This window comes from Lampetra fluviatilis, chromosome 16, assembly GCF_964198595.1.
Source record: "Lampetra fluviatilis chromosome 16, kcLamFluv1.1, whole genome shotgun sequence".
Lineage (NCBI taxonomy): Eukaryota > Metazoa > Chordata > Hyperoartia > Petromyzontiformes > Petromyzontidae > Lampetra > Lampetra fluviatilis.
In genome coordinates, this window is record NC_136290.1 from 125,592 (window position 1) to 139,242 (window position 13,651).

At 42.8% G+C, this 13,651-nt stretch overlaps 1 protein-coding gene across 3 annotated transcripts; it reads right to left on the minus strand.

Annotated features, from left to right (window-relative positions):
• Positions 1-237: 237 nt before the first annotated feature.
• Positions 238-13,282, minus strand: NME6 (NME/NM23 nucleoside diphosphate kinase 6). Of its 3 annotated transcripts, XM_078863498.1 has the most exons (7): positions 13,144-13,282; positions 8,439-8,544; positions 6,933-7,035; positions 5,951-5,990; positions 5,272-5,412; positions 1,342-1,502; positions 238-1,116 (listed from the first exon to the last, which is right to left on the minus strand). In XM_078863498.1, the coding sequence occupies exons 2-7, from the start codon at positions 8,511-8,513 to the stop codon at positions 968-970; spliced, it is 669 nt and encodes a 222-aa protein (XP_078719624.1). In that variant the 5' UTR covers positions 8,514-8,544; positions 13,144-13,282; the 3' UTR covers positions 238-967. The 3 variants fall into 3 exon arrangements, with proteins under 3 accessions (XP_078719624.1, XP_078719625.1, XP_078719626.1); XM_078863499.1 differs by lacking the exon at positions 5,272-5,412; XM_078863500.1 differs by lacking the exon at positions 8,439-8,544 and having other exon boundaries at positions 13,144-13,280.
• Positions 13,283-13,651: the final 369 nt, after the last annotated feature.

Genomic DNA, 13,651 nt, shown 5'->3' on the forward strand with positions numbered 1-13,651 from the left:
GTGATACACTCATCTTACACTGACTCACTCATCAAATGCTGACTCACTCACAATATTCACTCACTCACACAACACTGACCCATTCACTCATCATACACGGATTCACTCATCATACGCTGACTCACACATCATACACTCACTCACACTACCACTGACTCACACTCACATCATACACTGGGAGTCTCATGCTGCCAGCCATGGCTGCAAGTTTGGTCGTACATGTTATGTATATCGTTTATTGTTAAATTTGAATCTCAGTTCCTATGATTACTGTTGTTACATTGTTTTTATAGCTTTATTTTGGTGATTTTGAAAACATATGGTTAAGCCATGTTTCTTGCGGAAGTGCAGAGTTGACCTGATAACTTTAATCAAAATTGTCTTATGGTTATTGTTTGACTTGCATCACACTGGGATTTTTGCACACAGCGTTGTAATATGGTGGGTTTTTTTTCTGAAAGATTTGCTGGTTTATCCAGGATGTTACTGTTGCGCGTCGTCGCTTTAAGATGTTCTCTGTTCATATTTTGTTTGTTGCGGTTGCACCCGACTCAAGAGCCGCATGGCTCACAGGGCTATACCTAATAAATGAAATTTGAAACTTACTAGTTGGCTTTGTTGGGTGGTGGCGGGTTTCAATGACACATGTATGTACGCGATCTAACCCAAAACAACCTCTACGATGGATGATATTGGTCACGAAAACCTACGTGTTAAAAATGATCAGAGCATGTTTGCAGACGTGATGCCTTGAAAAAGCTATGTGGTGTTTGAACATGTGAACACCTGTTTTATTGCCAGAAAGGGTAAAACCTATTCTTATTTTTCAGAAATTTGGGATATTGGTAAAAAAAACTCCCATAGATATGAATACCTTCACAGTATCTTTAAAAAAACAGATTGATCTCTATAAGATGAAATATTTAATGACAAGAGTCAAGTGTGGTACCAGTACATATGGTGCACATTAAGCATGTAACGGCAGGTGTACACACAATTTCGGATGGTAAGAAACGCAACCTGCTCGAAATGCTGGTTCCCACGTGTTAAACCAGCAGGCCACATCAAACTCCGGAAAGAAAAAATAAATCTCTTGAAGCGCTGATGCAGAAGAATCTGTTGAATCAGAGTAAACGATTGTTTAAAACGAAAATGCAACAAATTAATAATTTCATTTTATATCGCATCATTAACATCTCAACCTGTTGAAACTGTACAATTAAAAACTGAACAATATAATAGAATTTAATACACAGTAACTAAAACAAACCTGAAATGAGCATGTATACAGCAACGTGAAAAATGGGGCATTATAGTTAAACATAGCCCTTATGGCTGTACCGGAGCCGTGGGTGGTGTTGCGCGTGTCGGTGAGGCCATAGCATGCACGGATGCTTTCTGGAGCGGTGTGGACGGCACGGAACACCTTCGTGGGTCCCATGAGCTCCCGCCAGGCTCGCACCGCATCGTGGTGTGCCAGGACGTACACCCGTATCGGCCCACTACCGTACAACACCATCAGACAGGCTGCGTGCTGACATCATCTAGCATACATTGTTGGCCAAATTTCAACACCTGTCTAGAATGTGAAAAATGAAATGCTTGTAATAAAAAACGTATCATGCTTATCTATGGGACCTTTTTCCATCATCAAAGTATTAAAAAGAAGAGAAGTTCTACCCTTGTGACAATAAAAAGGTGTTATGATGTTCAAGGAATCAAGTCTGAATTAACTACACCTACTTGTGGTATCTATTTGAAGTCTGAAAATCTTAACACCTATTTTATTGCCAGAGGGTAAAACCTCTTCTTATTTATCATGCTTAATTCACTAATTTATAGAAAAGGTTTGTACATTTAATTTAATAAATATTCATTTTTTCAAGACAAAAAATTAGAAATATGACATAAGCACTGCTTCTTAACCTTCTGGACCCATGGACCATTGTCAACCTTCAAGAAAATGTTTTGGATCACTATACAATAAAACTACGTGGTATTTTACAAAAATTCTACGGGCCACTTAACACACATGGCCTTGAAGACCACTGGTGATCTGCAAATCACAGGTTTGGAACCATAAACACAGAACACAGGCAGTTCTCAACTTACAAACACCTGACTTATGAACACCCATACTTACGAACCAGCTTCCATAAAATAAAAATAACATTGATTTAAAACGTGTTACATGCAAATTTACAATATTTAACAGTGCTTCCCTTCTCGTTGAACTGTAACACATTTAATAACATTGATCATATGGGCATTTAAATAGTGCATAATTGTGTTCCGACTTACGAACGGGTCTCAGGAACTAATTATGCTCGTAAGCCGAGGGCTGCCCATACAGTACCTAGGGTAGTAAAAAGGCAGCCCAATACTGTGCACAAAGGGCACCTTGTAAAGGCATCACCCAACGGTAAAGCAAATTTAAATTAATGAAACCAGGTGGCACATTTCTCACTGCAGTGTTTGCTCAAGTGAAATCCAATCACAATCTATCAGCGTATTTCTATAAAGAATACATCCACGCTTCACTTAACTGCACATGCAATCAAACGTGCAAAGTGTTTCATTTTTATTTGTAGGTATAGAATGCACGAATATTTAGTTTTGCTGATTGACTAATGTAATGTAGTTACACTTATTCCTGGATTACCCCAATTCCCAAAGGAATTATGTTGGTTTTTCGAGCATCGATACCCAAAATCGTGAGATTCCCTAACCATGGCCAAGACAGACACCTTTGGGATTTGCTAAATGAGCATATTTTGGTGATCATATTTTGGGGACATTAACTGTGGTTGTCCACCTATGTGATTGTCCCATAACTGTGGAATTGTTACTAATGGGGAAGTAGATGAGCAGCTAGGAAAATAACAAAATGACAAACACTGACTTATTGGTTCCTCCGAGTAAGCTGACTCCAATGCAATCTAATAATTACATGAAAATTCAGATATGCAGTTTTAGATGTATACTCTAAAAATGATCACAGCCCTTTGTCACATTACAAGTGTATATATAAAAAAATGATGGAGTGCATTGCTTTTTATGATCATCTGATCCACTTCATAATCAAGAAATAAGTGCAGCTGTATTTCATAATGGTGTCAGAAAGCCAGTTATCCAACATAGCCAATGGACACAACTATAACTGTTTAACCAATACCAATAATATGCATATACATAGATACACACAAATGCACAAAACAGGTGGAGTGTGGAGCAGATGTGAGAATAGCAGGAGCTGGTTTACACGATTGTTGCATTGTGACATCACCGAAGGTGGATGCTTAGGCAGTTCATCCAGCAGTAGAATGACCATGCATACACATTTGGTCTAAATGTACTTTTTCTGGGGTATATATTATATTGAACCTTTTTATGATTTAACAGCCTTAATGTTGGACTCCTGTAAATGGACTCCTGGACTCCTGTAAATGAAGAACTTACGAATCCTGAGGCTGTGTGCTATTTCCCGGAGACTAATCATCCCACTTATTTATAATTACCATTACATTTCCGTCCATGATACAAAACGCTGCCACTATTTACGTCTCTTTCCTTTGCTCACCACCTCATTTTATCCAACTGCATCCTCATATGTTATTTCTCCCTATCATCTCCATTTAAATAAGGTTCAGAAATCATGAAGCAGTGACATTTTTACGTAATTATATAATATGCATTTCTGACAAATACTCGTTTGCATACTCAGTGGCAAATTAATTATAAGTTCTATTTTATGTGTTGGTAAGTTTGATTGTTTATACCAGTTTCACTCGCTTTACGCAGTACACATTCCAAAAAGGGGATGCACAAAGCGAAATTGCGTATTATAGACCGCATATGACACACACAATGTTGTCCTACATCGTCCGCATAGGAGTATTGGAGTAAATTTAAACCCATGGAGCAAATTCTGGGTGGAAATGGGTTTTCCGCATATACGCAAAATCGCACAAACCGAACCCACATCAAGTGACAGAAACGTGTCTGTTTGATACTGGACAATAATATTTTGGTACATCCTCAATTATCACCAACATAACTAATAAAAGAGGTATTTAACGTCTTCAAATAACAAACATGTATAAATATACTCTTTGTTTTTTTCGGTAAAGTCACGTAGGTGAAAACAATGAAAATGAAAACATTTTTACTTTGTTTTCACCTACGTGACTTTATCGAAAAAACCAAAGAGTATGAATCCTTGCAGTCACGAAAACTTCAAATCTATAATGTATAAATATGCTACATTTCAATGTTGTCAATATCTTACTGCTTGTGCCTGTTGAATAGCCAATATATAAAACGTGGAGTACCGTATTTTCCCGCATATAACCCGCGGGGTAAACCACTTTTTACAAACAAAACAAGACCCTGCGGGATATATGGAGGTGCGGGCTATCCCAATAATATTTTACACGTGTAACGTGTCGTAACTCGTAAAAAAATTTCATGGTAGGACTATCCACTATGCAACACTTACCTTTGACTAAAGCACTGCTGAATAAACCACTCACACTAAAATTACACATGTTATCACGTTTTAAATTATTCGAATTGTTTGTACAATAAAACGAGAATGTTTGAAGTGGGCGCAATTTGTTTACTGGGGACGGGGGAGCTGGGGGAGAGGTAGGGGGTGCGAGGCAACGGCGTTACCGAAGTGCCACTATTATCTGCACAGTGCACAATCTACCAGTGCTAAAACTGTACTTATCTACCAGTTATGTGTTATTTATTGGATATTTACTTAATCACTGTTTTAAGTTCACTCGTTTTCGGTTCATTTGATTTCTTTGTGCACGTTATGATTGTAATGTTAACAATTAATAGCGGAATGTAATACAAATGTAAACTTCGTATTAATGATGGAATTAAGCGGCGGTAACGACGTTAAAGATATTAATGCATGCGGGATATATGGAGGTGCGGGCTATCTGAAATGTTGTACACAAAATGCTATTTTTGCGGGGTATATGCATCTGCGGGTTATACAGTGGTACCTCGGAGATCGAACTTAATTCGTTCCAGAAGGCCATTCAAACACTGCTTTGTTCGAACACCTAATTAATTTTCCCCATAACAATTAATGTAAATGACATTAATTGGTTCCAGACACAAGCAATCTCTCATTATAAAGCATTTTTACACGAAGTTTACAGTAATTACATGAATAAAATCATAAAAAAATACAAGCAACACAACAAATAAATAAATGGAATCAATGAAATAAATGATCATTGAACTTCACTTTACCTGTAGTAAGGAGAGTTGATGGCTTGAGTGGAAGGTGGTAAGGAGGAGGTGGTAAAACCTTTGTCTGGGCAAGCATCATGCACGCTGGCCATACGCGTCTCAGCCGTACAGGTTCTTTCAAGTCGCGATTGCCCGTTCGACCTCCGAATTTCGTTCGGTTTCCGGGGCAAAAAATGTTCGGAAATATCGTTCGAACACCGATTTGTTCGAGTTCTGGTGCGTTCGATCTCCGAGGTTCTACTGTATGCGTATGCGGGCTATATGCAGGAAAATACGGTAATTCTATACTGTGCATGTTCAATCTGGTTGAATAGTGTCTGCAATCGATTGCTCTCGTCTGGCGGGCACAAACCACGTGTAGTTAAATATCACATGCTGTATTTAATAAGTTATAGATATTTGATTTTCGGCAATATATTTAAGACATATTCAATATATTCAAAAAAATCTACATTAAATATGCAAAATGTTTATAACCTCGAATCCCACTTGGTATGAACAAAAATACTTTCCCTCCGCAACTCAATCTTTATCGTAACTTATTATTCTGTATCCTCATTCAGACCTACAGCTGCAAAGCTTGCACTCCAAGCATAAATGCAAAATGCATCTGCACGAGTTGAGTAAAATTGTAATGGCTGTAAACGCATTCATGTACAGCATTTGTGTTTCTACTCACCTTGCCATAAACTCCACCAATCGTTGAAAAAAGAATCTCCCTGAAAAGGACAAAAAAATAAATCCTTATAAAGAAAAAAACGAACCATATACATTAAACAATGACGAACAAATACGTTCATGGGAATGCTGTATAGACGTTGAGTTCCATTGGTTCTAACTTAGGTCAGGCTTCGTTAAGCTGAAAAAAACTTCAACAGGCTCAGAAATAATGTTGTTCTAACTGCCATTAGGAAGCATGAGGAACATTTTAACAGAAGCACATTTTGATAAACTTGCAATGAACTTGCAAGAAAGGATTTGTTCACGCACTATAACTGCCACTAAGAGGTCCTTTATGGGCAAAAGGTACACCACCTTTCTAACAGCTATTTACACATTGCAGCAAGAAGGGGCCTGGGTTTAATTTCCGACTCGGGCACCTGTGTAGAGTGTGTATGTTCTCTCCCACTGTTCTGCAGAGTGTGTGTGGAGTTTGTATGTTCTCTCTCATTGTTCTGCATAGTGTCTGTGTGCAGTTTGTATGTTCTCTCCCACTGTTCTGCATTGGTTTTCTCCAGATTCTCTGGTTTCCTCACATGACTGAAGATCATACCCATGCAACTGGCATTGCTGAAAAATGACCTGTATATAACTCAATTGAGATGACACGTAGCAACATCGCCCCCCTCCAGCGAAGAACTCGGCAGGACCATACTGAAGATTAGTCTTGAGACTCAGTGACGCTTTCATGGGTAACCAACCAAGCGAATTAATAATAAAATAATGAACATCTTCATGTCCCTGTTGGCTTCAAATATCAGTGGTCGTTTTTTATCACATAGCTCTCCAATTGCAATACCACGATCAATACAAGTGTGCAATACAAACAAATGTTGGTCATAGACTTGATAAACAGTATAAGTATGCTTACCTGTATAAACTAGGGTGATAATGTTAATATTTCAAATAGTGCTTGAAACACAGAGATAACAGTCACTCACCCTTATGCGCTGCATAGAAGCACTCCGAATCCCTTCTCTTCAATTTTAACTCTTTGGATTTCACTATTAAAAACTTGTTCTTTAAAACGTCCTGGTGCACAGCCTCAAAACACAGTACACACATACAACCATTAGACAGGCCTCCCCATGTCGTGTGGATTATTTGACCATACTTCATCGCATCCATCAGTGCGGGTTGAAGGTGTGGAGCATAGACATGGGAGCAAAGTACAACACAGCAATGGACTTTGCTACACTGTCCTCTGCTGACAAATAATGTAGCCTCGCAGCAGCCAATATTACCTGTTATGCATGGCCATTGTCCATCCAAGCACTATTCAGGCATAAACCTACAAGGCTTGCGATATGTCATGATTATTGAAGGTAATTTAACGCCACGGTGGCTAGACGTTTACTACCTCGCCTGGTTTACAGGGTCCCGTAGATTCGATCCCTACCTTGATGCCTGTATATTTGGAGTTTGCATGTTCTCCCTGTGGTCGTGTTTTTTTACACGGGTCCCCCGGTTTTTCCCTTCACATTTCGAAGCATGCATTTAGAGTATTTGGCTGCTATAAATTTCCAAATAAGCCACTTCGAGCTATAAATCATGGCCAAGTCACTTCTAAAAAAGAGCTATACAGTTCAGTGGGCTTTACCTGATAAAATAAACGGTTTAGTTTAATTTGGTTATTGACCCAAATGAAAACCAATAAAATTATTTGTATGTCTATCATCCTGTACCATTCCAGTTAAATTCTTGTAAAGGCTTGCCATGTGATGTGCGATTCTCTTCATTATCCAGTGTACAACACGGTTTAATTGACCGGTTGGTCGCATCTGGTGGATGCCAAATATAATCAACCTCAATTTTACTTCTAAACAAGAGCTATACAGTTCAGTGGGCTTTACCTGATAAAATAAACGGTTTAGTTTAATTTGGTTATTGACCCAAATGAAAACCAATACAATTATTTGTATGTCTATCATCCTGTACCATTCCAGTTAAATTCTTGTAAAGGCTTGCCATGTGATGTGCGATTCTCTTCATTATCCAGTGTACAACACGGTTTAATTGACCGGTTGGTCGCATCTGGTGGATGCCAATTATAATCAACCTCAATTTTACTGCTGTCAAGTTCTCATTGCTTGCTCTGTATGACATTTTCATTTATTTAATGTGCTGTGTTCTCCGATTATTTCTTCATCATTTTCGGAATCATTTTGCAGAGTTCTATGTATTCTTTGGCATCTTTGCGTTTTCATTTCTACACTAATTTGTCTCCCTTTGCTTTCATTACATTACCCTCATCTTGAATGCATTCTCTATGACAGCTATTGCATCATTTAAAAAAGCATACACATCCAAAAATCGCGTAGCAACCATAGTCTGAAGTTGACAGATTCTCCAATTCAAGCAAGGTTTTGCGTTAATATGGAAAAAGGGCTCAATGTTATCGTGCTGTTAAGTGCCAGGGCCACACAATTGTAGGTTTGTTCACCAACCTCCCAGGCAATGCCGTGCGCCAACGCGTCTGGTTTCAGGAGTGCCAGCGTGAGTTGCAGGCCTCGGCCCGCCATGACGCGGCCTGCACCACGCGCCACCGCCACCCTGCCGACGCACCGGCAGAGTTTGCTTAGCGGAAAATCCCCGAGTCCTAGGCTACTGCATTAGCGTGCAAGGCCCTACTCGGAAACCATTTTTAGAATCGATGACCATTTGCGAAAGTTAGGAAACAGGCAAACATACAAACCGCATGGCAGCCCAAGTAAATGTGTCCTCAATGCTCAAGTAAAGGTGCAAGCCGGCAATGTGTTGCTCACGTCGCGACTAACGGAAGAGCCTCCGCTAGCACTGGAGGGAGCTCTAGAGGGGTATTTGCCTGCTCTTGTGATGGAGTAAAGTGTGGGTATGCCTATAGTTTTCCAAGCTATCTGGTTAGCATGGAAAACTATAGGCATACCCACACTTTACTCCATCACACACAACTTGTCAATTAAATGACCGTGGTGTATCAATTTTTCTGTTAGCAGTGTTGAAAACTTGCACGTGACGTCAGCAGGGGCTGGAAGATGTCGCATCGCTTTTGACTTGTTAAGAGAGACGGTTGTTGTTGTTGAAAGATTGTGGTTTTGAATATTAAAGAGGTATTGATTTATTGTCACGAGACCATCTCGAGTTCAATCACATTAGACTAGATCATAAGCAAGGTATCGGGGAAGAAATCTTGACAACAGGTCAAGCAAACTATGGGGGAGATTCAGCGAAATTCCCAAGTGTTTCAACGTCTGCGCCGGGAGATAGAATTGAACCAGTGACCTCTGGATTGCAAGTCAAATGTGCAAACCATTACAATCTGTTTCTCATTTAAAAAGGTAAACATGCTATGTTTGTTGCGAGACATGTATACGTGAAAAGTTACAGAATCAGTCACGTAGCAGTATAGTGCTGGCTGCTGGCATGGAAGGGGATCTGCAGCTTACAGCAGCCCTGACTGACAGCAGGCCAGGTGATATACCAGAGAGGGATCTAGGGGAAGGGTCACGGAAGTGGCACATCGAGAACCCGCTAGGAGGTTCCAGAAGGGGGCATGGCCGGAGGTGGAGCCAGGTCACGCAGACAGTATAAGAGGGTCCCCTGGAGGGGACATCGGGGCTGCAGTTTGGATTGGGATCCCATCGTGCTGCTGGAGTCTTCACCGTCGTCTCCATCTTCACCACCTTGGCGTCGCCAGTCAGCGGTCCTGTTAACTGTCAGGCCGTGTTAATAAACAGTGCCTCCTACTCTTAGTGTCTCTGAGTCATTCACTAAACATATATGCCAACCGTGACAACTTGGCATAGTAGGGAGCACAGATGGTGTATCGGCCAGCCATCTAAGTCAGTCAACCCATGGCACCTGCAGGGCCTGTTCCGTGACACCCTACCAGCGGGCGTTCGACACTTCACGTGGCCTTAAAGTGCACCTAGCCTGGCACAAGGACCGTGGTAACGTTACCGCCACTAAGTGGCGAATAGTGGTTGTTGTTATACATGTGTAGTGACAGGATGCCATCTGTTGACCATGGGGGCTAACTATAGGTATGGGTGCGCTATACAACGGACAACCATAAGGGGGGCGTAACTGGGCCAAGGGTCAGGGCGGGAATGAATCGGGAAGCTCCTGGAACTAGCAGGAGAGTTCGAGACGTGGGGCATAGCCAGAGGTGGGGCATGGCCAGAGGCGGGGCTTGGCCACGCTGGGTGATATATAAAGAAGAGGCAACCGCGGGTTCGGGGCAGTTGTGGGGGTTCGGGTCCTGGCTGCCGTCGCCATCTTCGCTACCATCTCTTCATCGTTGTCGCTGCTGCATAGCTGATCCGCTGTATGGTCCTCATCGTTGTCATAGCTACAGTGCGGGAAAAAAGTATTTGATCCCCTGCTGATTTTGTACGTTTGCCTACTGACAAAGAAATGATCAGTCTATAATTTTCATGGTAGGTTTATTTGAACAGTGAGAGACAGAATAACAACAAAATCCAGAAAAACGCATGTCAAAAATGTTATAAATTGATTTGCATTTTAATGAGGGAAATAAGTATTTGACCCCCTCTCAATCAGAAAGATTTCTGGCTCCCAGATGTCTTTTATACAGATAACGAGCTGAGATTAGGAGCACACTCTTAAAGAGAGTGCTCCTCATCTCAGCTTGTTACCTGTATAAGACACCTATTCACAGAAGCAATGAATCAGATTCCAAACTCTCCACCATGGCCAAGACCAAAGAGCTCTCCAAGGATATCAGAGACAAGATTGTAGACCTACACAAGGCTGGAATGGGCTACAAGACCATTGCCAAGCAGCTTAGTGAGAAGGTGACAACAGTTGGTGTGATTATTCGCAAATGGAAGAAACACAAAAGGTCAATCTCCCTCGGCCTGGGGCTCCATGCAAGATCTCACCTCGTGGAGTTGCAATGATCATGAGAACGGTGAGGAATCAGCCCAGAACTACACGGGAGGATCTTGTCAATGATCTCAAGGCAGCTGGGACCATAGTCACCAAGAAAACAGTTGGTAACACTACGCCGTGAAGGACTGAAATCCTGCAGCACCCGCAAGGTCCCCCTGCTCAAGAAAGCACATATACATGCCTGTCTGAAGTTTGCCAATGAACATCTGAATGATTCAGATGACAACTGGGTGAAAGTGTTGTGGTCAGATGAGACCAAAATGGAGCTCTTTGGCATCAACTCAACTCACCGTGTTTGGAGGAGGAGGAATGCTGCCTATGACCCCAAGAACATCATCCCCACCGTCAAAAATGGAGGTGGAAAAATTATGCTTTGGGGGTGTTTTTCTGCTAAGGGGACAGGACAACTTCACCGCATCAAAGGGACGATGGACGGGGCCATGTACCGTCAAATCTTGGGTGAGAACCTCCTTCCCTCAGCCAGGGCATTGAAAATGGGTCGTGGATGGGTATTCCAGCATGACAATGACCCAAAACACACGGCCAAGAAAACAAAGGAGTGGCTCAAGAAGAAGCACATTAAGGTCCTGGAGTGGCCTAGCCAGTCTCCAGACCTTAATCGCATAGAAAATCTGTGGAAGGAGCTGAAGGTTCGAGTTGCCAAACGTCAGCCTCGAAACCTTTTATGACTTGGAGAAGATCTGCAAAGAGGAGTGGGACAAAATTCCTCCTGAGATGTGTGCAAACCTGGTGGCCAACTACAAGAAACGTCTGACCTCTGTGATTGCCAACAAGAGTTTTGCCACTAAGTACTAAGTCATGTTTTGCAGAGGGGTCAAATACTTATTTACCTGATTAAAATGCAAATCAACTTATAACATTTTTGACATACGTTTTGCTGGATTTTGTTGTTATTCTGTCTCTCACTGTTAAAATAAACCTACCATTAAAATTATAGACTGATCTTTTTTTTGTCAGTGGGCAAACGTACAAAATCAGCAGGGGATCAAATACTTTTTCCCTCACTGTATATAGTTGTACGTCGCCGATGTGGCTGTTTGGGTGGATCAGCTATACGTAGCCCAGTGTGTATGTTACTCAGCGACCCTGTCCGTAAAGTGTTGAGAAATAAACAAGGAACCCTCTACAAGTTGTGTATCGGATGTCGCCTCATTACACATGTACGGCAAACTGGTAACCAGTATTTTACCGGTATATCCCATTCGGTGAACGGGAATGCAAAACACGATTTTGCCAACCCAGCGGCAGACGCAGAGGCTGTGCTCAGCAGGTAGAGCGAGGCAATTCAAGGGGGCCCTTGACGGCACTGGGGTGCCCGCCTGGTTACCAGGGTTATTCTCACCTCCGAGCCTCGTGTCGACATTGAGGCTGAGGTGCCACTTTAAGCTACTCCTCACTCTCCAGCTGTGCTGCTGCAGCAGGGGCGGCGTGGTGCAGCCGCAGTGGAATGGCACGTCCATTCCCAACTCCTCCTTGCGACACAGCCATGCTCAATCAAGTGGCAACTTCCAAAGGCCTTGTGCGCTGTGCAGTAACCCGCCCCGTTACACCACGCAACAGCAGGTGTACGTTCAACTTCTTTCACACCGTGCGTAGCCAACCGTGCTAAACACCCTGACCCTCATCCGGCCAGCAAAGCTGTATGGATGTTACTGCACCAGTTAGTCCAGGGGTCGGCAACCAAAATAATAAGTAACGCAGGTTGCCGACCCCCCGAGTTAGTTGATCAGAAAGCAGGTCGCGTGCGGGGGGTAAAGTGTGGGTACGACCGCCTCCTCTTCCTCACATCACACTGGAAACGGCAATCGATTCTCAACACCCCTCGTCACTGATGATGTCTTCTCAATGCCCGCGCAATGGAGGGCTAAGCAAGGTTACTACGTGCACGACGCCAATTAACTCATCACCGGACCCAAACAACCACCGCCAACACCAACCACCTCCATCCACCAATATCGACTCTACGTGGTGAGCTTTACGCGGTAAGTACGTGGTGAGCTACACGTGGTGAGTGTACGTGGTGAGCTGTACGTGGTGAGCTACACGTGGTGAGTGTACGTGGTGAGTTATACGTGGTGAGTTACACGTGGTGAGTGTACGTGGTGAGTGTACGTGGTGAGTGTACGTGGTGAGCTACACGTGGTGAGTGTACGTGGTGGCTACACGTGGCGAGTGTACGTGGTGGCTACACGTGCTGGGTAGCCAGAGTGTTACTATCCGCGCAGAGGCGACACTCACTGCAGGCCCGCTCTGCGCTGCCTTGTTGTTGGTGTTGCTGCTGCTCAATGCAGCCACCAACTCAGAGTGAGGGACTCAGACTCAGCGACCCGGACACTCTGGAACCCATCCATGGACTCGGGGACCAGGGGACCAGGGGACTCGTCGCAACGCAAGAGCGGCGTGGGCCTGAGACAGAGCCACTTGGGCCGCCAGCGCCGAGTTCCCAAGGCCGCGGGAATCGACGGAGCGACTCCACGTGAGGAAATATCTTACGAATCGATTCCGTGACTCTGAATTAATCATAATCACGATCCGTGTGCAGATAGCCCCGTAGGTGTCTATTGTTATTAAACTTAATTTGGAGCTTTCGTGACTGCAGGAATTACTCTTTGGTTCTTTCGGTAAAGTCACGTATAAAGATAAAATAATAAATTAAATACTAGCATACGACGTTTCGATTGCAACACAAGCAATCATCATCACTCTTTGGTTATTTCGGTAAAGTCACGTATAAAGATAACATAAT